General features: G+C 39.8%; 1 protein-coding gene across 1 annotated transcript; it reads left to right on the forward strand.

Annotated features, from left to right (window-relative positions):
• Nucleotides 1-11,051: 11,051 nt before the first annotated feature.
• On the forward strand, nucleotides 11,052-24,377 carry Ack (activated Cdc42 kinase). Its single transcript, XM_017628967.1, has 4 exons — nucleotides 11,052-11,581; nucleotides 11,640-11,965; nucleotides 12,024-13,977; nucleotides 22,105-24,377. The coding sequence occupies exons 1-4, from the start codon at nucleotides 11,052-11,054 to the stop codon at nucleotides 22,202-22,204; spliced, it is 2,910 nt and encodes a 969-aa protein (XP_017484456.1). The 3' UTR covers nucleotides 22,205-24,377.
• Nucleotides 24,378-25,675: the final 1,298 nt, after the last annotated feature.

Below are 25,675 nucleotides of genomic sequence, written 5' to 3' on the forward strand. Positions count from 1 at the left end.
AGACGAGACCTGCCACTCGCATATACAGTGACTCAAACAAATTACCACGTGTGTGTTTTTTTAATATTCGTAATGTTTTTCGAAGTAATTTTTTTGTTGTTATTTTTCTATAAAATTACCACAGTTTCAAACTTAATACGAAATTTAGGAAAATAAAACAAATTTGCATCAAAATTTCTACTTTTTAATCTGAATCGTTAGAACAATTTTGGGTATGCAGTTTTATAGAACATACAATTTTAGTCTGAGGAAGTGCAAGTTTCAAATGGCTAAAAAATGTCGTTGATTTTTTACATTTTGTTTTGGTGACGGATTTTTGCACTTTTGTCCATATAAGCATGAATGAATGAAATAAATTGCGGGAAACCGCTAGCAACAAAATTTCAAAAAATCAACGTCAGTTTTTGTAAATTGCAGTTGTTATAAGTGGCGGCCGCTATGGTGTAGCGGTCAAAGCAACATGGCAAAAAAATGTAGAAAAAAAGGTGTTTTCTTAAAAGCGGTCGCTCTCGGCAGGCAATGGCAAACTTCCGAGTGTATTTCTGCCATGAAAAACAGCTTCTTATAAAAATACAATCGCCGTTCGGAGTCGGCGTAAAACTGTGGGTGCCTCCCCATTGTGCGAAAACTTCAAGGCGCACGCCACAAGTCGGAGGAGAAACTCGGCCAAACACTAACATTTGTGCAAGCGCCAATCTATACTTGTTATAGGTATGAAAAAAACCGCAAAATCAGTATCTACGAAAAAAAACAATCAACGCGACTTTTTAGCCGGTTGAAACTTACACTTCATCTGACTAAAATTGTATGAGCCATAAAACTGCATATCCAAAAATATTCTAATAACGATTCAGATTAAAAAGTTGAAATTTTAATGAAAACTACATCTATCTGGTGATAAAAGCTTACGTTTTACGCCTGGGTCTTATGTGTATCAGTTGTATAGAGCAAACCGGTAGCGTTCAATTTCTCGGAAGTAAGCCATTGTAAAACTTTTATAAACCGATTGCTCTTCGCACATATACAAGAGAAATATATCGGTAGGAAGGGCTCATATATGTTTGAAAAATCACAGACAGGCGACGCTTTTAGCCATTGAGGGGCTCACCTTTAAGCTATCGCTGAAGTTTGGATTTAAATTTGGTCGAATGGATTAAAAAAACTTACATACATATAATTCCTTTTTTCCCAAAAATATACTTTTCATGTTACACTACTTCATTATTCCAGCGACGATGGTTGGTTGGTTTAAGTGGATTGTCACTCAGGTGACAAGCAATTAGCAAGTTGCCATTTTGATTCCACAACTCGTGCAACCTACAGCCATTTGGCGGCTTTAATAAATTTCAGTACGTCATACTGAAATATTCTGCAGGAATAGTTTGCCGAGTGTATTTAGCCTCATCCTTGCGAGGGCTGGACACTCGCACAGCAAGTGTTCGACTGTCTCTTTTGAGCCCGGGTCATCGCAGTTGCGACAGAACCTATTGAAGGGCAGTCCTATCCTTTCGGCATGTACCCCAACGGGCCAGTGCCCTGTGCACACTGCAGTAAATTTGTAGGCATTTGTTTTGCTCATTCCTAAGAGAGCTTTGGTTTTGAGTGGGTCGTAGGACACCCAGAACTGCCGGACAATTCTGTAGGATCCTGTGAAGTTCCACCTCTGCCTGGCCTTCGAATGATAAATTTCGGTAATTTTTGTCTTAATCTCCCTGAGCAAGGCGCCCTTGTCCACCGCGTGGGACACATCCAGTGCGGAGCCGCTCCTTGCTAGTTCGTCCGCTGCCTCATTTCCGTAGATGCCCCTATGTCCCGGGACCCATATTAGGGTAACCAGCTCTCTCCTACATTCATCCACTAGCTGAGATCTAACAGAGTTAGAGGAAAGTGCCTGAATAGCCACTTGGCTATCCGAGAGGATGTTCACTTGCTTTCTCGCGGGTACATTGTCTTTGATGTACCTTACTGTCTAGGATGGAACCGTGCCCGAACGGTCTTTCCTTCCAGAGCCCCAGGGCACGCAGTCTGATGGCGCTGTTAGCAGCTGAATTCTCTATGAAGATATCTATAGGTAATAAGTCAAGAAGGACGTTCAGAGTCCTTCTGCGGCTGCTGACCTTTTTAACTACGGAATCCTTAGCTTTTTAACTACGTAATCCTTAGTAAGGGCTGGCCACCAGACCAGCGCCCCATAAGAGATTATGGGTCGGACTATAGCTGTGTACATCCAGTGCACAATTCTTGGTTTCAAACCGCATCTGTTGCCAACATTCTCTTGGCTGCATAGAGAGCCCCCGTGGCCTCCTAGCACGCTCCTCAATGTTTGGTTTCCAGTTAAGTTCGGGATCCAAAATAACTTCCAAGGTATTTCACCTTCTTTGACAGATCCAGTGACCGAAGGAAACTGACCCGATACCAGTATCGCTACATCATCGTCGTAAGCCACCGCTTTTATTCTCTGAGAGTCCAGCTTTACCAGTAGTTTGTTTAAGGCCATAGTAACGGTGATAGCACTCCTCCCTGTGGGGTGCATATACGGCCCTGCTTTGGTACCCCAATTCGGCATGTATTACTCTGCTCCTTAGCAGAGACACTATCAAAGCCCGGACACAGTGATCAATCCCTGTTTCCATAAGTGCCTCATGGATGGAATCTACACTGACATTATTAAAGGTCCCCTCGATGTCTATAAAGGACGCCATTGTAAATTGTTTATAGTAGAGCGAACTCTCAATCGTACGTACCACTTCATGTAGGGCAGTTTCCGTTGACTTCCCTTTCAAGTACGCATGTTGAGAGCATGATAAATTGGACGTCTTGTCCCTAACATACAGATCCAACAGCCTCTCAAACGTCAAAACTGATACATTTTTCGATGAATTTTGGAGAGACACTTTTTTTAAATTTTGATACTTTTCCAAATACAAATGAAAAAAATCTGTAAATTTTTATGCATTAAAAAACATGTCGTGCACCTGTGGCAACGTAAATCCAAAAGTTCATTGACGTTCTCTGAACGAACCTTTCATGTATTGTGATTCATGGTCCATGTCGAAAAACGTCAAAATGTGAACAAACGAACAGTATCATAGCGCTGCATTTTTTTATTTTCGCTATGTTCAATAACAAAAATTAGGGCTTGGTACTCGGTAATTCGGTGCTCGGTAAGGCCCTGTTTCCACAGGAAAACACCAATGTCGTGATAACCATGTCACAAAATATATTTCCAATGGATACCGCCTTATTGCTTGACATCTATTGCAGGCAATTTGATAGTTTGACAGCCATATTTTCACTTGATAGAAAGCGTGCTGGTGGTTATATCGATGAAATATTAATATTAAAACAAAATAAGAATCTGTTCCCTATTGGATTATTTATGACAACGTTTTAGGAAGTTATTCAGTAAGTTTGTTTAAGATCTAAATGTTTTTTTAACACTGAAATAGAGAGAATGTTGTCTGGCGGCGTCATGCGGCAAATGCTTATATGTACATATCTAGCCATCAAAGTGCCCACACACAACAGTTGGTAGGCAATAAAAATTGCAAGGTGTAACTGCAACTGAAATTGCGCAAATCACACTCGGGGAAATAATTTCAACTTGCTCGTGCAATAAAATTATTGGTTTTATTCCATATTGATGTTTGATACTTAAATGAAAAAAACAATTTTTCACAAGCCCGTGGTCACTCTGTTAGGCACCCTCTAAAAATTGCTTCTAGGACTGGAATGACCATCTCAGAAGCTTTCTGCAGCATGACTGGTAGTATGCCGTCCATACCCGGTGATTTATAGGGTGAGAAGCTGAAGATAGCAAATTTTATCTTTTCCCTCTCTAGTAGCTCCTCTAAGAGGTGCTCGGAGAGGGTTGGTATATGGTCTGGGGCATCGGTTTCCACTACATCGATTTTGCACCCTGGAAAATGTGTATTCAGAAGGATATCCCGCGACTCCCCAGCCGACTCGGTCCATGAACCATCTGACCTTTTTATATATGTTGGCTGCGAGTGCCCTTTGGCAAGGATTTTGCTTAATCTCGCAGATTCCTTGGTATCCTCGATGGATTCGCAAAATTCCCTCCAGGACGCCTCCTTGGCGTCCCGTATCGCTTTTTTGTATTTCTTTAGGTTCTCTCTGTATAGGTCTCATACCTTAATCCTGTACCATTCGTTGAAGGATTTTCTTACTTGCTTCCGTAGATCTGTAAGGTTCTCATTCCACCAAGGTGTGCGCGCTTTCTTGCCATACCTCAGCGGACAAGCCTTCGTAAGGGCCTTTCCGAAGGCCTTATTCAGGCTGTCCGCTCTGGCGTCCAGCTCGCCCTTTGTAGGAATGTCTTCAACTGGTAGTTTCTTCAATTCTTTTCCAATAACCTTTTGAAATAAGTCCCAATCTGTTTTACGAGGGTTTCTAAAGGGGGTAGGCGTATCCGCCGCAATATTTAGCTCAAAGAGTATTCGACGGTGGTCCGAGAGGGTCTCTTCGTCGGATACTCTCCATTTATTGACCTTTAGGCTCCCCCGGTCAGCAGAGTTAGGTCTAGGACCTCTTCCCAACCGCAAAAATCTGGGGTACTAGGAAATATGAAGGTGGAAGCACTACCTCTATTACAAATCCTAAACGTAGAATCAATAAGCTGCCCCATTATGTATGTCGTGAATTGGCATCGCAGCCGAGTAACACTGGGCAACCTCCTGCTAGCCTTTGTAAAGTGACACTGGTGCAACTTGTTTACGTTTTCCTTGCAACATTTTTCTTCTTCTTCCATTCTTGCTCACGTTTTGGCATTTCTCTCTCGCAATTGCACCAGTGTGACGTCACACAAAAGTTATTCTCAAAAATCCTCTCTGATCGGCGCAATCTTGTATTCTATCATTCTTGTAAACGGATGATATAAGATAGCTTTGTTTATTCATCAACTCCAAGCTGACGACTAGTATCCGGTGAGCTGAAATTGGAACATAAAAAAGCTTTAATATGTTTTTTAACCAATACACACGCGCGGGATTTACCTGATATACTAGTGTAGAAGAGGTTATAGCGGGTGTGGGTGAGTCCCTTAACCTCTAGGTCCCTTACCCAAGGTTACTATATCAAATGAAATATATCGATGTCTTCCTCCCTTAGGAAGACAAGGAGCTTGTCCGAGGCAGCATTAGAGTGCCTAAGATTTGCCTGGACCACCTTCATCGACTTTCCCGGCATTGTTAACTGGCCCTGTGCCTGCCAGCACCTGGTTGGCACCTTCAGCGACCTCTTCGTTTGCGGTAACCTTGAGGTTCATATCGCCCAACATCTGATTGGCATCCTTGATATCAGCCTCTGGAATTGGCTCATTGGAGCAGAATATTTTTAGTTTCGCTGTTCTCACCCCGAAGAGCAGCTTGTTGTCCATTTTTTCAATGGCTCAATACTTTCTTCGTTAAGCCTCAGAAGGTACGAAGAACTCTGAGGTTTTTTGCACGAATGACTACCCAGTCACTCATGGGTATTTCTGGATTCTGCCGTTGCAGGAAGCGGATTAACTTGTCGCTGTCCATAGCCATCTTCGGCAGCCAAAAGCGGGCCCTGGGTTTCCAAGGTACCTCCTCGGCAGGGATTAGTTTGGGCTTCAAACCCTCCCAGGCGTTGCCAAGCTCGGCTACGCACTTGCCGAGGAATTCCCTAGAGAACTCATCTCTACATTTGAAAATCCAGCAACCCCTCAGGGACTCACTGTAGTCAAATCCTGGAATAGGGTTGTCCGGGTTTTCAAACAGGTAGTCGCCCACCCGTTCAGAGAGTTTTGACTCGATCTCGACCCACCTCTCCTGAACGGGCTTACCGCTGCCTGTGGCTTCGTCGACAAGCGCGACCTGAAGGTGATCCCTGGCCACCTCACAGTACCGTCGTTTGCCAACGTTTCTTTTTGCTGGTTCGTGCATTTTGTGTCCGCCCTTTTTTCAGCTGGTTCTGTTGTAGATTCCTCCTTAGGTCTACTTCGTTTAACTGCCACAGACTTCTTGGTTGGTTTTGAAGTAAGGCACCTCCTGTACTCCTCCACCACCTCATTGCACCTGCGACTGTCTTCTTCATCCTTGTGGTGTACAGTACCGGCCGCTGCATTCTTGGCAATCTTGTCAAGGACTTGGTTTTCCTCCTTTCTTGCTTTGGAGTGCTCCCTGGAGCACTCAACGCTGCCTTTGAGGAAAATGGTATATTGTCGGGATCGCTAGGCTTAGCGCTCACCGGTAGTGTTATCGAAGAGCGTGCAGAGTCCTGACTGGAAGCCAGGAGCACGTCCTCCTCTGAGCTCAGGATGTCTTCCGAGGCATCTCTCCTCCTCTCATCGAATTTTGAATTTTTGAATAAAGGAATCGGTGGCGTTGGGGAACGTCGGTGCGGGCGTCTGCGCATGGCGCCACACCAGTATGACTGACATAGCATCACTTAAGCCTCATCCCCAGCGGCAAGGAGACCGACATGATGATTTTGTTTAAGTTTGTTTAAAAAATACTTTTTCTGTTCAAAAATATCGAATCGCTAACATGAAAAAACCAAAAATTACGCTGTCTGAAAAACCCATGTTACTTTTTTTTAGTGTGCCTAAATACCTATCTAAGTTGTTTGAACTTATTTATTAGAAATAGGATGTATTTCGCGACTGAGAGCTTAGTGCCAACAGCTCAGCATGGCTTTGTGTCTTGTAGATCAACTGTTATTAGTTTCGTTATTTTCTCTGCTATTAATAGTCGGGTTCACGTACATACATACATATGGTACTGTATATACCTACTTCTCCAAAGCACCTAATACCTGGTACCTAAACTAGCTAATTCAGGCTTTCACATCGTGTTTCTATCTTGGGTTGAAAAAAATATGTACATATGTATGGTGCAATGTAAGTCGTATACCACTAAATATGAAGAAATGTTTTCATATATCTTTTTACAGAGATTTTTTATACTAACTTCTTACTCGAATTATTGCAACTATTGTAGAATCCTATACTATGCTTGTTTTTAGCCTTCGGTTTAACTAGCTCTGAGTTTACAGACCCCTATACATTTACAGCTGTAGTACGCTCCAAGCTGGAATATGCCGTATTCTTCTGGATACCCTATTACGAGTGTTATAAAATTCGACTTGAGCAAATTCAAAGAACTTTTGTGCGCTTTTCGCTGCATTATTTGCATCTCACGGACCCGTTGCTCTCTTATAGTGTCAGGTGCAAGTTAATCAACCTTATGGATAAAACCACGACGCAGCGAACAAAAGTGGCGTCGTAAAACGTACCGCTACTTTCGTTTTGCCGATTTTGACAGTTCTGAACTAAAAGTAAACAACGCTTCAGAAACCTTAACTGCACTGAAATTCACTACACTGAGCCAAAAGCACAATGTTTTTGTCAGTAAAGTAATGTTTGATTTTTTCATGGCAAATAAATATACCGATTATAAGAAATGTAATTCAAGTTGAACATTTGAAAGCACATTTGTATGTCTCGCTCTATCTAAACGTGCAGAGATGCTCACTGTTATTTGTTAGCTTCCAGCAGGTTCGGGTTCGAATGACGTCGAAGGAAAGATATAGTTTTTTATACCCGAGCGCACTTGTGCACAAGGGTATTATAACTTTGTTCTCATAACGGTTGTTTGTAACAGGCAAAACGAATCGAGATAGATATAGACAAATGTATACATAAATGATCAGAATGAAAAGAGAAATCGATTAAGCGGTAACTGTAACTGTCTTTACACGATAACTCGAGTAAAAATTGAGATATCTAACGAAACTTGGTACGTGTACTTCTTTCGGGCGTAGGAAGGTATTGGAAACGGGTAAAAGCGCCTACCTCCCATATAACGGTAGTTTTCGGAAATACGAAAACTGCGATATATTAGTAACTACTGCAGCTTATTCACTCAAAATTGATATTTACAATGATTTCTAGACGAAAAATAGGAGTATTATACATTTTTGGAAAATGTGCGTCCCACCCACGGCCATTGTTAATTTTAAAAAATCTCCTCGATTCCTTTTTAAGTTTCCACAAAAACCACGGTTTTTACAAGCTTTAGTTATGTTTCACCAGTGTGTAATTAAATCTCGTAATATATTTTTTAACCAACTTCCCGATGAGCTAGAGACTTGAAACTTCAAACTGGTTCGGAGCAAGATGACAATGCAATATGAAAAGGATTAATTTGCTGAATGGCGCAGGTATCGAAATATTTGTAAAAAACCGTACATGTGATCATATCAATATATTCATATTTGGAATGTATATTAATTACATGAAATTAATTTTTTCGGTAGATGGCGTAGGAGTCAAGATATTCAGAACATATTTTTTAAATTTTTCGTTTTTCTTACTAACCACTATTAAAGAATTTCTAGAAAATGGTAACTTAACACAAAAGATATCAGCTAAGCTCTGACTGAAAAAATTTTGTATGTCCTACATTCCAAAAGTTGTTGTACGCGGCACACTGTGGGATGGCGCAATCTTGTATTCTATCATTCTTGAGATAATGCAAAAATTATTCTTTCGCTGATAGTGGTTTTCGATATAATACCCAGAGCAATTGACTCGCCATTTTTACTTGAGCCATTTTACTTCCAGAACCCTCCGGAACCATGATACTTTCATTTTAGAATATTATATGCATCTAATTCTACAATTACAACGCAATTAAAGAGTATAATTCGCCCCCAAATTCTGTAGATATCGATTTTTCTTTATCGAAAACTAAGTTTAAGCTATTATTTTTTTATTTTTATTATTTATTAGCCAATGAATACCATACAATTCTTATAGGCTAAGTGGAATAGAATATAATACAATCATTCTTAAAATAAAAAACAATAGAGAAAGTAACTACTTATAAAAAAGCTTCAGGGAGTTCTTGAAGCGACTTCTTAAAAATGAAAAATCAATCTCGTCACACTGAGAGATTCCGTTCATAGGCGGGAATAGAGGGTCCGAAAAGCATAAGCTACGAAGCGCAAAGCGCAAAAATAACTACTGTATACGTTCGATCCTTGTAATATGACATGATGTATGGAGATTAGATAAGGACGCGTATTCAAGCCTATAGCGAACAAATGCCATATATAGCAGTTTCAGTGTATAAGGATCGGTGAAATCCGAGCTATGACGCCGCACAAACGCAAGCATAGCATACGATTTAGAAATAAGTATTTTTTTAAGCAAAAAACAAGGCCGACTTCAATTCTCATATACAAATTTAAGAGCACCGTTAATTTCTTCATGATCCAACGATCGGATCTAAACCAGATGACATGTTGTTTTTCTTTAAATATTCACATTGCTTTTGAAGTTAAAATCTTTATGCTATTTTCCTTAAAAGTATTGTTTTTGCTATCACCAAAACCACATAAATTAAACTCGTCAAACTTTATAAAAAATCTGAGATTTAACAAATTTTCATCAAAATTTCTTACTTTTTAAGAAATTCATGTTCTTTTGGAAGGAAATGCAAAAGGTCGTTCACATATAAAATTTAAAAAATCTACGCGAATTTTCAACCGGTTGAAGCTTGCCCTTTATCATACTAAAATTTCATTACCTATAAAACTGCTAATTTTCTAAAAACTAAGATTAAGAAATTAGAACTTTTGATGACAATTTGTTTAATTTTCCTAAATTTTGTACAAAGTTTGATATTTTAATTTATATGGCTTTAGTGATACAGGCTGCAATTTGGTAGCATTTTTTGGTAAAAATACAATTCTGCCACATCCGACCAGTTCGATGGTTGCTTTTCACGTTTCTTTTACCCTATGAGCCTCTTTCCAAAACCGTCGAAGCCTTTTACATATATTTTAGACGTTCAAGTCAATATCACGAGTATTTACATTTTCTAAATCAGGCAATGTCTCCAATAGATGTCCCAAACCTTTCTCATATTTTTCCACTTCTGTACCACTCAGGAGGTACCAGAACTCAAACATTTTATTCCTTGAAAGGGACAGATGTATGAATTACCTGTTAGTTAATAAAAAAAAGTAATTAATTTAAATTAATTAATAAAATCGGACCTTAAATATGGGATTTCGAATATCTCAACACCTGCGCCACCTAGCGGATTAATTCTTATTGCATTGCCATCGGGTTCTGAGGTAAGTTTGCAGTTTCAAGTCTCTACCTCATCGGGAAGTTGGTTAAAAATGAATTTCAAGATTTGATTACACAGGTGAAAGTAAATAAAAGCTTGTAAAAAACATATTTAGCTAAAGGGTCGGCTAGTAGCGGGTGTGTATCAAATAAACGTGCAGCTAAAGTATATATTATTTTAATCTACAGAAAATGAGCTTTCATTAAAAAAAAGGAAGAGTGGCCTTGAGTGCCAGGGTTTTTAAAAGTGTATGTAAAAAAGGTTCAGCAGAAATTAATTAAAGGAAAAATAGACTTGGATTAGAACCGACATAAATATAGCTGTATTATTAATAAATATTGATAATTATTGTTCTAAATAGGATCACTTACCTTTGTCTGGAATTTTCATTACAGAGTTTATTGAATGAATTCCGCGTTTTTTGTAAAATAAATATAAAAAAGTTAGAAGTATTGAGTCACTGTCAACTTTCGAGAGTGAGGAAGTATTCTTAACAATTTTTTATCGCAAAAAAAATTTACACTGTATTGAAGTACCATTAATAATGACTGATTGCCTGTCAATCAATCACAGGTTAGAAAATGTGCATATTTTTGAGTTTTGACCTCCGGCTGAACCACTGTGCAGTGGTCAGATTTTAGGTTTAAATAACCTGGTAAGGAAATCTCCTTAAGTAAACATCACTGGTGTCTGTTTCTCGATACAATTGTGAAGGCCTGTTTACATACAACTTGGCGTTGCGTTGGCGTCGCTTCGACAGCAAACTATGACTACATGCATTTATATGAAAGTCCCCACATAATCAAAGTTGGGCAACGCCGACGCCAACACAACGCAGAAAGATGGCCAACCCTCAACTTTTTGTGCGCGTTCGTCAGCTGTTCCAAATAATCAAAGTTATGTGATTTAATTTTCATTTTTAATCAAATGNTGGCAGAGCGCGGTTCGTTGTTAGATACTCTACGCAAGCAGTGTAAACATACGCCGTTAACTCACATTTGGAATTGGTCGGTACAAATTGTAACTGGTATGGCGTACTTAGAGCAAAAGCGTTTCCTTCACCGTGACTTGGCTTGTCGCAACGTTCTACTAGCTTCCGGGAATAAAATCAAAATAGGTGATTTCGGTCTGATGCGGGCGTTGCCGCAAGAAGATGACTGCTATGTCATGTCTGAGCATAAAAAGGTCCCATTTCCTTGGTGCGCTCCAGAATCATTGCGATTTCGACAATTTTCACATGCGTCAGATACCTGGATGTTTGGCGTAACCCTATGGGAAATGTTCACTTTCGGAGAGGATCCATGGGTTGGATTAAATGGTTCCCAAATTTTACGAAAAATCGACAGAGAGGGTGAGCGACTGCATCAGCCAGATGCTTGTCCTCCAGATGTTTACGAAATGATGCTGCAGTGTTGGGATAAAACACCTGCTGAGCGGCCAACTTTTGCTGCTTTGAAGTAGGTACATATATCAAATAAAATGTCCATATGAAGTTGAGGTTTTCTTCTTTTAAAGGGAATTTTTAGTAGGTATGTCGCCACCAATATTTAAAGCATCACGGTCCTATCTCGAAGAAAATAGGCTTAAGATCGAGGCTGGCGATACCTTAGCGATTATTGACGGTCGCGCTGATTTGAAGTTAATTAAGGGGCAAAATCAGCGCTCATTTGATATTGGCGTTTTCCCACGCAATATATTAGAGAAACAGAAGCATACAAACAGTGACCTCATACGACCGTTGCATGAAAGCATTCGTCATAGTGGCGGCCATGCTGGTTCGCCATTTGGTTTTTGTTGGGGAGGAGCCGGAGCGATGAGTGCGAGTGCAGAAATACAAGCAGGTAAGTTTTTTAAATCAATGTTAGGTATAACATTCTAATTTGATAAAATATTTTGTAGAGAGAAATCGTAAATGTGCATCCATGCAGCCGCAAATGCAGCATGCACATCATGCCAAAGAGAGGAAATCGGTTTCTAATAAACAGTTTTCATACAACAAACTAGTTAACGAACGTTCTGCTGAACTTCAGCGAAACCAAACGGCACAGGCAATGAAGGGTAAGACACTTGCTCACCAAAAGCAGGGTCCTCAGCGTCCCCCTCCACCACTACAGCAACAAAGCGAGGGTATTCTGATTGATATTTCGCCGGAGTTTGGACTTCCTTCGTCGTCTATGAAAGTCGATGATAGCAGTTCGCTAAAAGTAGATAGCACATTTTGTATATTAGATGCACCGATTGATGTGCCTACTGAGGGCGAAGAATATGAGGCTACCGCTGTCGCTAATGCATCTGGGTTACTTTCTAGTAATGTCACATCATTGAACCAAAACTTCCGGATAGGAGCTTCGTCACCTGGTCAACGCCAACCACCCCCTTATCAAATGCCACCCACTTACTCGAATACTATTGAGTTCTCGCACCAACAACAGCCACAATCGATGCAACATCATGATCCCTTCGATACTAGTAGTGTGCAAATGAGTAGCGCTGAAAGAGGAGGAATTTCTACTTATACAGGTGCTATTTCTCTATACTCAAACGTTATGCGTCTACAGCAGCAACATCTACAGGAGTCAATATTACGTGCAAACGCAACACAGTCATTATGTAACAGTCCTTCAGCACGGAAAAGTCTTTTCTTCGCAGCGTCTAATTGTCCAAGCAATAAAGAAAACATACCACATTCCCTTGCCACAGAAGACTCAAGCGCAGTGATTTCAGAAGGCCAAGACACTCTGCAATCAACGCTGAGCTCACTTAGTCTTGAAAAGCCTATAGAGCCAACTAATGCAGAGGGCAATGTTTTGTTGGATAAATCCTTTATTGCCGAACTCGAGAAGGGCATGTATAGCAGCAAAGGCCAAAATGATTATGAACGTAACTCCGCACAAATGTATGCTAATAAAGAGATTGTTTACAAACAAAATTTAACGCCGTTAAAAAATTCAGTCAATCAGTCTAGCACAACAGGAACATCTAGTACCGGCACTTCGCCTCAACTACAAAGCCCCGAATCGTACAATACTCATGCAAACCAACTACAGAACTCAACTAGGCCTATGTCAGAATTGCGTAATAATGATGAGATTAAACAAAATAATTTGGATGCGGCTGTTGCACATGAAATGTGCGTTGCTGTGAGAATGGGAACCGGGGCATCAGCTACAAGCACCCAAGATGTGATTAATCGAATATGGTATGAGCGTGTCAATGGCACATCAGGGAATTCGACGTACTATGCGCATCCACCGGATAATATTTACCAAAACCAGGGTAATTACGCAGAACGTCATACAAATACTGAACAGCCGAATCATAGTTTTGTGGCGATTTCAAATCGCGTTGTCGCACCAAAAACGCAAGCAAACAAGGTTTATGCTTCGGCTGCTTCTCTATATGGCAGTATTGTTGGTCGCGAAATGTATGATTCGGTGGCTCCAACACCCTCAACATACTACGGCCAATTACCTTTGAATGCCATTAGCGTTGGCAATGAAATTTTTACAAACAGATTACCAACCGCATCAGCAGCACCTGCAGCGATTTACGATGAGGTGACTATCGATGACTATTTGCGTCCACATCGGCCGGCGCCTTTGGCCCCACCACAGCTCTCTACACAGCAAATACAACGCCGTCTAGAGAAACTAAAGCAGCAGCAGGATAATGGTGGTGGAAATTTGTATGCACCTATTGCAGCCGAATCCGCTCGGGAGAATGAAAAAATTCAACAAATACTCAAGGATTTGGGCTCCGCTGCTCTGGAAATTGATGTACGCAATGCAGTGAGGGCCGCAAATGGCGATGCAAATGCTGCAATACGACACTACAAAATCGATCAACTTACTAGGTGTGTAGCTAAAATAGTTTCCTATGTGTATGCTTACAAAAAGCAAGATAATTCGAAAGCTGCAGCTTTTCTTGCATTACGTCTTACCTATTGTAACAGCGTAAAAATGCCCCAAAAGTGTTTTTGATTACTGCTCTTGGAGAAACCGTTACCAATTTTCAAATTAACCTTTGCTAAAGAAATTTTATAAAAAAGGATAAGAAACGAGATAAATAAGTACCTTATTTTAAGGTACTACATAATTTCCGTACGAAGATAAAGGAAGTATTTTTCTGAGACATTTTCTCTCTTAATAGTGTCGCAAACTGGGCTAGGTGTGCTGAGTAGAACCTTCACATGCCGGACATACATTGGGTACGTCGGGATCTTGCCTGGAAGTATAGCAATATAATATCCAAACCGCAATTGAGCCAGAATTACCTGGTCTCTATAGGTACGGTGGCCATCCGTCCTGTATTGTATGGGACAGCCCTCTGTTTTTAGTCAATTGTCCTTGCAATTTATTTAGTTTATATGGGACGCAAAATATTCTGCTTTCTTTTAATGCCCCGTATTTGTCACATATCCAATACTTAGTTTTTTTTATTGACTTCTCTCTACCAGTTCATTAGAATAGCATGCTATAAACCCAGATAGTGAATGCTCAAGCCTACTATCGCGGAAATTTTAGGAATATTTGTACATCCCAATAAATGATTTCTCTCACAAAAGAGAGTTTCAACAAATTTAAAATGTTTGAGGGGGATTTCAATAATGATTCATCTTTTTCAGAAATAAAATGCTCAAGTTCGGAAGTAATAAAAACAACAGACTCTTGGTCCGATATACAAAAAGTTTAGTTTTAATTTTGGCAAAGTGAGATTGCTTAATATTTGATAATAATGAATAATTTGAGTTTAATTGCATTAGAGCAATTTTTAGATAAAAATGTGAAATGGTTGATTGATGAAACAACTATTATTCGATTATCGCTTTTCCATGGTATTGTGAACGTCGTTATCTCGTTAAATAAGTTAGTGTGAATAAATTATAGGCGACCATCCTTCTACAAACAAACAGTTGAAGAAGGATGAGCGACTAAAAACTATTCACAGTCGCTTATTGAACGAAAAATCGACATTCACAATACCATGGAAAAGCGATAATCGAATAATAGCCGTTTATCTACTATTAGTCGACACTTGCAATAGGGGTGAGTAAGTTCAAATGGGCAGAAATCATAGTTACTAAAAATATTCTTCGTCGCACTCGAATTAGGCGTATAATCTGAAATAGAGCTGCGCACTTCCGATTGGGAACATGAACCTATGCATTAGTATAATTGAAGCAAATATTCAGGTTCTACCGTTTGTAGCACTCTACTAAGAACTGCTTGCTTAGCATGATGTTGGACTCCTTTATTGGGAGCATTTGGGTCGCACTGTGTAAGTGGTATTCTGGCGATATCAGAAGGCATACCGCGACTGTCCGGAGTGCTGTATTTTGGCAGGTCTGTAGTTTCGTCTACTGCACCTTCGTCCAAGTGGTTGTTGTTGTTGTTGTAACAGTATACATATCCCCAAAGAATTTTTAGGGAGTGTTGCTGGAGTGACAGTCTTTGGGACTGTCGTGCGAGCGTTCAAGTGGTTGTTGTTGTTGTAGCGGCTACAACAACCCCGCCCAGATCGGTTAATATCTCAGTCGTTGTCGTCCAGGTCAACTAACGGTAGCCCCAAGAAGCGTTCAGCCTCAATAGGGTCAGTCCACAGGAACAAAGGCGTTAGGGTTGTCGGGATTTCCGGGCATACGAAGAGATGTTTCGAGTCGTGAGGTGTCTCTCCGCATGCCGAATACTCATTTGGCACATCTGCGTCTAATCTGCTCAGGTAGGAGTTTAACCTGCTGCAGTAGCCAGAGCGAAGTTGGGCTATTGTGGTTCTAGTCTCCCGAGGCAGATGAAGCTCCGTCTCGTCTATGTGAGGTGGTTGTGTGCCTAGAACGGCATTCACAGGTCTGGAGTCTACATAACTCGAGACTGACTCCCCGTGAATGCCGCTCAGTCCCTGTCGATAAGCTGACGGGTCCAGGGGTTGCTTTATAAACCTCTGGACTTCGGTCGTCAGTTGTAAAGGTGCCTTCTGGCATGCCTTGGCGTGGGCTCCTCTGCAAGCAAGTGTCTGTTCGGGTGTCCAGGTCTGTGGTTCCCTACTAGGAATTACCTGCAGAGCATTTTGATGTGCTCCTTTATGGGGAGCATTTTCGCCTCGTCGTAAAGGTGGTGTTCTGGCGACATCAGAAGACATCCAGTCGCTGTCCGAAGTGCAGTGTTTTGGGTCGTCTGCAGCTTCATTTACTGCGTCCTACTAGTCCCCGGCGAACGCATTGGAGCTGCGTAATTTAAAACCGGCCGGCCTATTGCCTTGTATGTTGCCAGCAACGTTTCTTTGTCTTTGCCCCAAGTACTGCCGGCTAGCGACTTGAGGACTTTGTCGCGGCTCTGTACTTTGTTGACAATAGCGGTTGCGTGCGCAGAGATGGAGAGCGGACTGTCGAAGGTTACTCCGAGTATTTTGGGGTTATTGACCTTCGGAATTGGTGTATCATCGACGTGAATTCCCAGTGGTAGTCTGATCTCCTTCGTCCAGGTGGTGAACAAGGTCGCAGAGGATTTTTTAGGGGAAAGGGTTAGGCTCCTAGCAGTGAAGAAGCAAGAAAGCTCGAAGAGATTCCCTTTTACTTTCGAGCGCAAGTCATCAATTCCATTCCCAGACGCCATTATCGAACAATCGTCAGCATAGGAGATAATCAAGACCCCGTCTAGTGGTTGAGGGAGCTTTGAAATATAGTAGTTATACAGCAATGGGGAAAGGACCCCACCCTGTGGAACCCCCAGTTTAATTTTTCTAGGTTTGCTCGATTTGTCTCTAAACATTACTGACGAGTGTCGACCACTTAGATAATTCGCCGACCACCGTTTGAGCCTCTGTGGGAGAGATGAGGCCTCTATGTCTTCTAGTAGCATAGAGTAACTGACGGTGTCAAACGCCTTTGACAGGTCCAACGCTAATAGAATAAGTAGTTCTCTCACATTGATGGTTGCGGTTAAGGCCACGTGTTACTGAGTGTTTATGGCGTTAAGTGCTGTTGATGTACTGTGCACTTTATGGAAACCATGCTGATGCTTCACTGGGGTCAGGTGGTTCGTGAAATACGGGAGCAGCATGTCCTCTAGTGTCTTCGCTACCGGGGAAAGGTGTGTTATCGGCCGATAAGATTTTCCTTTGTTGGCTGGTTTCCCCGCTTTGAGCGGTGGCCCCACTCTCCCCAGCTTCCAGATGTATGGGATGATGAGAGTGGCCATTGACATATTGAGGACCTCCGTTAGATACGCAACTCCCGAAGGACCCAAATTTTTCAGCATCAACATGCATATTCCGTCGGGACCCATGGCTTTGGAGGCTTTCGCCTTCCCGATGGCCACCTGAACTTCACCGCTGGTGAAAGCAAGGGGGCACAAGTTGGTGGCAGTTTGTGCAGCCTTCTGGTCACTCGACGCTTGGCTTTGTCCGCCGGAGGATGCAGGCCGGCTAAAATAGCTCGCGCATCGCTCCGGGTCCGACGAAGCATGTTCGCCTAAAGGAATTTCGACCCTTTATTCGTGCTCCGTCGGATTGGACAGTGACCTCACGGTTGACCAAAGCTCACACCAGAGGTGAAGTTACAGGTCTTCAGATGCTCTTCCCAACTCTTCCGCTTATGTACGTTCACTAGTTGCCGAATCCCCGCTTTGAGATCCCTGATACGGGGATTTCCGGGATCGGCCTGACGAAGGTTGTCACGCTCATCGGTTAGAACAGCCGCTTCAGCAGGGAAGTTTGGATGTGGGTCCGTGATGCATCCTGCCGGTACGATGCGAGCTGCAGCAGCAGTGACAACCCTGCGGAACTTACGTTCACCAAGGTGGACGTCGGTTGGTGTAGGGAGCGCAGCGAATGTGCCCTCAGTTAATTTCAGCTTTAGAAAAGTTGATATAGGTCCGGTGTTCCAGCAAAGTCGGTTGGTTTATCGATCGAGATGACTATGGGCAGATGGTCTGATGCCAAAGTCAGCATAGGTCGCCATGGTACGCTGTTTTTCAGACCAGCGCTGACTATTGTTATGTCTGGCGAGCTGCAGCAGCTGCCCATAATCCTGGTGGGTGCGTCGTCGTTCATTGTGCAGAACGTCGAATCGTCTATCTGCTCAGCCAAGTCAGTTCCCCTATGACTGTTTGACAGGCTTGAGTGCCAAAAATCGTGGTACGCATTAAAGTCACTAACTACCATACGGTTTTCACCTCTGAGGAGCGCACCTATACCAGGGTGATATCCTGCCGGGGAGCAGGTGACAGGGGGTATGTACACATTAAATATTTTGAGCTCAACATCGCCTGACCGGATAGCACTGCCCTGACATTCTAGGGTGGTATCCCTGCGGTCGATGTCTGCTTCAATAAGACGATACTGCACGATGTGGTGCGTGATGAACGCTAAGCCACCACTCTTATCTCGCTCCCGATTTCAACGGTGCACGTTGTACCCGGCACAATTCAACAATGTTGAATTGCTGTGCAACTTCGTCTCTTGGACCGCAGCTATCAATATGCCATGCCTTCCCATGAAGACGGTTATCTCCTCGATCTTGCTCTGAAGCCCGTTACAGTTTACAGTTAAATGGAAGGAACTTCATGTAGTTCGGGAGGCGGGTAGTAATGCGGGGTGTGAGAGATGGTGTGTGGCCTAGACGCCATTGGCTGTGTGCGCTGCTGTGGTGGTTGCCGCCCTGTGGTGGTAGTGGGTGGCATCGCAGTTGGGGTTTGCGACCGTGCAGCGCAACACGGGCCCTCAAAGTTCCTCGTCCGATCTCGCATGGCTGAACATGCCCTAAAGTGGATCCAGCCAAGGCAGGTGTTGCACTTGACTGATGTCACTTTACGGAATATCCTGGTCTGACGTACCTCCAGATTGTAGGAGGAACCAGGAGTTGTTGGCGGCGGCGTGTAGATGGTGGTGCAGTTGTGTCTGTTGTGTGGTCTGTCGTGGTTGTGGTGTGGTCTATTGTATTGTGGTGCTGTGGTGTTTGTGTTGAGCTGCTCAGGTGGACTAGGGTTAGCCGTGAAGGCTGCTTTGTTTGAGCAGCAGGGGGCCACAAATGATGTGGCCTTTGTAGGTGCTATTTTCTCTAGCTTCTTTTCACAAATCTGTTGTTTTAATAACGATTCAACGATTTTTATGCATAAATCTCGATACCTGGAGTTCAGGGTTACCAACCATTTTTGCCACAACGGCGGTTTTGCAACTGGTCCATGGGCGGTTTTACAAAAACTTCGACGATATGTATTATATTAACATACACAGAGTGATCGAAACAAAAAATAGTCTCAACATGTTGATTTGGGCCAAATTCTTATAAAATTGTTTGTTGAGTTGGAGCTACTTCCGCCGGTGAAATAAAAAGCGAAAATACGTTACGAAATTAGTCGTTCCACATTTTGACTAGTTTTCACAATTATTTTTTTTTTGTTATTTAATTTGAGTTATTTATTATTAAAATATAGTTCATTCTTTAACAAAAACCGTTTAAATCCAAGTTTGAAACTTTGTGAAATATTAAAAAAATCAACAAACTTTCGTACAAATTTCGAAGTTTTTAATTAGATTTTCTAGAAAAAATTTTAGTATGCAGTTTTGTAGCCCACTCAATTCTAGTGCAAGTTTCATTTCATTTCATTTATTAAACGAATTCATTAGGAAAGTAAAATATAAAAGCTCTTTTATAGTATAACAGTAATTATAAAGCACAAACAGAGAGAAACGAAGGAAAAACAATAAATAAAAATTAATAAAATAAAGAATTAAAAACAAAAAAGAAAATAAAATAAAAAGAAAAGTGAGACTAATCCTTTGACTACAAACTAATATTATAAACGCGTAGCGTTGACAATTAAGTCGCTTATACGGGCAGGAATAGAAAAATACAATTCCTTGCTTTCAAGAACTCAGATATCTCACAGACCAATAGGCGAGATCTCCCAACTAGAAATGTGATAAAATTTAGCCAAACCAAATACATACATACATAACGTGTTACATGATTGAAATGAAAACTACTTAAATTTTATGGACAGATTGAGAACTAAGTTTGCTGTAAATACACTCAATATAACAAGTGGCTTAAAATTTTCGTTTTAAATTTTTTTTGCCGAAGTTGTTGCGGTTTTCTTCCATATAAAATAAATTATGGTTATTCGTTATATGAAAGCAAATGCGACAGAATATTTTAAAAGACCAACGGTAATTTTTAGCCATTTGCAATACTAGATTTGAACGAGCTACAGAACTGCATACGGCTCATGCCGCGGTGACGGGTGTGACATTTCAACTTAAAATTTGTTTACACTGAATTCACCGATTCCCCTCGCAAACTGAAATTCCCCGCAAATCGGGGAGTTCCCCACGAGTTGGTTTCCCTGTATGTATGTACGTATGTACGTAATACACTGGAAGCGTGCTGGCATTAAAGTCGCCAAGAACGATTTTTACATCATGCCGGGGGCAGCGCTCGTATGTGCGCTCCAAGCGCTCATGGAAACTATCCTTCCTTCCGTCTCAAATGTAAATGAGCAAGATTTTGAAGAATTTTGCTTTGATGTGGGTTGAGGCAAGACGTTCGTCCACCGGGCCCGGCTATCGCATATCTTGGATGGCGGTCATGTCAGCTTTTGTTTTCACGGGGACATCAACAAGCCGGGCAGAGGCATCTTCCCCATTAAGGGTTCCACGAGCATGCTCTCAAATAGTTGTCCTTTAAGCGTGTGCCATGGTCGTAATCAAAAGGTGGTCTCATCCGTGGCTTTGTTATCAGAATTTAAGTATTGGACTCGGCTTTTCCGTTTTTTTTCCCAAAACTTTGGGCGGTTTTTTGAAGTCCTAATATCGAATAAACCGGATTTTTTCAGCTAATATCTATTTATACAACTGCATCTTAAAGTTCACTGTAAATTCACAATTGAGGGATTCGTGAGTGTCGTATTGCTGTATGTCGTAAACTTTAAAAGCTTAAATAAATGCTTAGAGAACTTGAAACGACAACCAACTATTATTTAACACTGCAAAAATCGAAATATATGACTTTGTTGGTACTTTACGAACTACTTTAATCTAGTTTTTATGCGTATTCACTGTTGTGAATACTCCAAATATTTTTTGTTTTGTTGTAACCTCAAACATAACTTTTTTACCAATCTTGCTCTTAAATACAATCAAGTTTCCTTCGAATATTCTTTTTGGGTATAAATACGTATTGTTATGTAACATTTATTAACTGGAACAGAAGAACCGATTTCTTTCTTTCCTGCACTTTGCACTAAAAAATTTAATGTGAACAAATAAAAATTCATAAATCGGGCTCAACTGGTATCATGGTAATTTTATAATCTTTTATTAAAAAATAATCAAATTGGTTTAAAAATTAAGGCTCCAGTGAATTTTGAACATTAAATTCCAGTTTTTAACCACTATGCAATGCGAATTTGGCTCACGAAATGATTTAATGAGAAGAATTAAAAACAAAGATATTTCAGCAAAGAATTAATTGAAATACATATATGTTTTACAAAATTCTTATAAAAATAAAAAGACAAGGTGTAGGCTTTTGACAACTAAGGGAAAAATCATTTGATCCCAGAACTTAAATATTTATTAGATCATATGTTTGCTTTTCTATTAATCCAAATAACTTTGGACTTATTCCATTTCATAGACTTAAAAAAAGGCCACAGCGAATTTTTATAGTCTAATGACTGGTTAACACTAATCTCCGGTGTTAAACATTGTTATCGACGTATTCGACTCCATTCATATAACACGGAGTCGGTAACGTCGATAACGATGTTTACCCATAGATTAATGTTAACCAGACATTGAGTAACCGGCCCTAAATCCATTTTTTCCTGTATTTAGAAATTAACAGTTCTTTTTCCAAATTGCCTTTTTTCGAATAACTTGAAAACCGGTTTTAGGAAAAAGTCAAATAACCGGACACCCTATTAAATAGCGATATATTGTAATATATGTTGTAGTTTTTTTAAATCAAAATTTCATTTTTCAGACTCGGGCTTGCAAATCGTCCACAGTGTGAACAAGCGTTACAGAAAACCGGTTGGAGCCTAGAACTAGCAGCTGCTGCGTTACTAGAAAATACTTCATAGAAGGTTTAAATTCGCCAAATTTTCAAAATACTCCTTATTCTACTAATTTATCATTCCAAACTCTCACCTTCTCGAATTCTTTAAATTTACGATTAGTATTGAAAGTCAATGGGCACGTAAAGAAAAAAGTCATCGAATACAAAAAAGGTAAACAAAATACAGAGCACGTTACAAAACGTTAACGAATTTATTTCTATTGACCGCCTCAATTTAGAGCGAAATCTCGAATATTGAAAATACCTGATGTTAACAGTGTTACGAAAAATTTAGAATTAATATTAATTTTTATTTATGAAACCCATTAACTATAGCATAAAAAGCAACAAATGTATTAGAACTAGAAGCATTTGAAGAGTATTGATAGCAAATTTTAATGCTATCAATTCCAAATTCCTAGTACACTAAACTCATAATATATCGACGTTAGGCAGATGAGAAAATTACAATTTTTAATCGAAAAATTACATTGAAGTACATATATTTTTTTATGTAAATGAATAAGAGAACTTGTAACCTGTTATTGCATGTAAATGGTAACATTTTAAAATTCTGTCATATTTTTTGGAACTCAATATATTGGGTGCTTTCCAAAACGTCAAAATACAAGGCATCTGTCTCTTTTATTCCTAAACCGCACTTGAAAACTAGCATCTATCCGTGGTTGCGCTTATTTAGCATTACGGTCTATTGAGGTTGACGTTTTGGAACGCACCCATTCTTAGAAGTCAGTAATATATTTTAAAAGATTTGAATTCAGCTGGCTAACTTACTTTTTATAGTAATAAACTGACAATTCTGATCGAAATATGGTTTTGAAGTACAGTTATTTAATATCCTGAAAATAAAAGGTTTTTTTTTGCTTTTAAAGTAGGATAGATAGCCAAAACTAACTTAAGTCAGTCGAAAATCAATACATTCAACCGTGCAATGAATGATTAATGTATCTGTACATAAATGAAAACATCAAAATGAAAACCCAGCATATTTTAAGATACGCCCTTTTAATATTCTTATTTAGGGCTAAACTTTTTGACTTACTTAGCTTATCGTAAACTATTTGCAAAATGCCAGAGGAATCCAGCAATCAAAATCTTTTTCGCTCCCCTTCATGGACCTTTATTCGAATATTCTCGTCGCACAAGACTCTTGTGACAATAGGAACGCAGACCAGAGATGCCAACTCTTCTGTGGCTAATTCCCCGAAATTCCAGAAAAAATTCCCCTATTGATGAAAATCTCCAAAATGAATTTTACTACATATTTAAGTCACTCCAAGCTCATCTTTTATTAATATCATTAATTGTGCTTATATCATGTGATAAGGACAGCTTTTTTAACATTTCATTTTTACAATATAAAAAGCTAATTAATATGATGGCTCGTGGCGAAAACGAAACGAGAAAATAGTGTGAAATGTGTGAAAAACGAAAACGTGGAAAATGTCGATATGCACAGTGGCAATTTCTTTAATACACGGTTGCACGAGGCAATTTGTAATTTATAAATGCAATTTTATCCTCAATAGGAATGTTCTAATCAAAATCGTTTGTATATTGAATTCCCCAAAATTTAAAGTCATTCCCCCGATAAATTCAAATGCCACCAAAATCGGGGGAATTCTCCCCTAGTTGGCATCACTGACGCTGACAAAACTTAAGGTAGTTCATGTTAAGAATTTTGCGTCAATTATATTTTAGAGCTAGGTGTACGCACTGTTAAAACACTATTGCTGGAAGATCAGAAAACTAAAACAACTATCTCGATGACTATTTTCAAATATTGTATTTCAGCATTTTAGATTAAGTATTATAATGGAAACCCTTTAATACTTTCAAAGTTTTTTTTGACACACCGCCCAGTCAACATTCTTTTCGCCAAAAAGTTCAACAATGCTAAGTGGCTATAAATTTTAAATGAAAGATATTCTTAATTTTTAATTTATGAAATAAATTTATAATACATATGTATGATTTTAAACATGCATGATATTAAAAATATTTGAATGTATGTACGTTGTGTTAGAAATTAATTAAATTACGTAGATAGTGTTAATCAATTGCGTAAATACATACATATGTATATACTCTACAGGGCATATGTGTATGTATCTAATGAGTATTACTTGTACATTGGATGTTTAAAAAGAAAATAAAGTAATACATTCTTAAATTTATTAAAGGTTTTTAAAGCTTCGATTTCTTACTGAGTAAGTACAGTCTCCCATTGATAACAAAAATGTGTACATAATAACTAGTGGAACAAAAAATCTGGTTTAAAAGTCCCTTTTGACAAAAAAAATTGCCTTGCAATAAAAATTATCATTTTCTCACTGTTAAATTACTGTTTTAAGATTTATACTAAACTAAGTCTTTTCTATCAAATAATTTGTTATTCATCTCAACAAAACGAAAAATAAATGTATGTACATATCGTCGATGCTTTTGAAAAACCGCCCATCGACCAGTTGCAAAACCGCCTAAATCGCCGTTGTGGCAAAAATGAGATTTGGTAACCCTGAACTCCAGGCATCGAGATTTATGCATAAAAATCGTTATTAAAACAACAGTTTTGTAAAATATTAGCTAGGGAAAATACCGCCTATCAAGGCAATGCCTTCAAAGAATAAACCGTCTTTTCGCTCTCCTGTAAAATTTAAGTGCCGTAAGATAGGCGGTTTTGCAATTGGGCGATGGGCGGTTTTGCAAAAACATTGACGATATGTATTTACAATATGGCCTATAGAGCCATATTATTATACTAGAATTGAATGAGCTATAAAACTGAGTGCGAAAAACTTTTCCGAAAATTCTTTAAAAAAAGTGTAAAATTTTGGGGAAAATTCGCTGAACTTTTATAGTTTTTGGGCAAGGTTAGAAGTGAGGATTTGTACGGTGTTTATTATAGAATCAACTATATATATGGCTAATGCCGTGACTGCCCTCGGCCCGTTCAGAGTACGTTCCAATTCCTTTCGCCGCACTGTGCACCGACTCCATACAAACAATGGACAAAAATTGGAGTGGTCGGAGTTTGTTGAAACTTTACTACTAAAAGGATTACATCACGATAATTTCAAAAATGAAATCGGTTTTTTCATACCAGTTACTGATTTCGAAAAAAATGGTTTTGTACATTTTGCTATGTACATAGCAGAGTTCTTGCGAATATTCGCATTCGCAACCGCGGAGCTTCCGCATTAATTTTAACATTCGCATGCGGAGCTTTTGCTAATGCGAATGATGTGTAATTGAACCGATAAAACGTATATCTGGCAAACAAAATGACAAATTGTAGCCAATATTTTTATCTGTTTCCTTTTTGGTTGTTGTTGTTTCCGACAGGATGGGTATATGATGTATTTTGGAACGAATTTCCGTCTGGAGAGAACGAAAAATGACACTGAGACGGCACAACGCCGAAACCGGTTAGTCTCCAAACCAAATTTGACAAGGGATGACGGAAATTCGTTTC

The sequence above is a fragment of the Rhagoletis zephyria genome, unplaced genomic scaffold (genome assembly GCF_001687245.7).
Source record: "Rhagoletis zephyria isolate East Lansing unplaced genomic scaffold, Rhagoletis_zephyria_1.1 Rzeph_scaffold_06392, whole genome shotgun sequence".
Lineage (NCBI taxonomy): Eukaryota > Metazoa > Arthropoda > Insecta > Diptera > Tephritidae > Rhagoletis > Rhagoletis zephyria.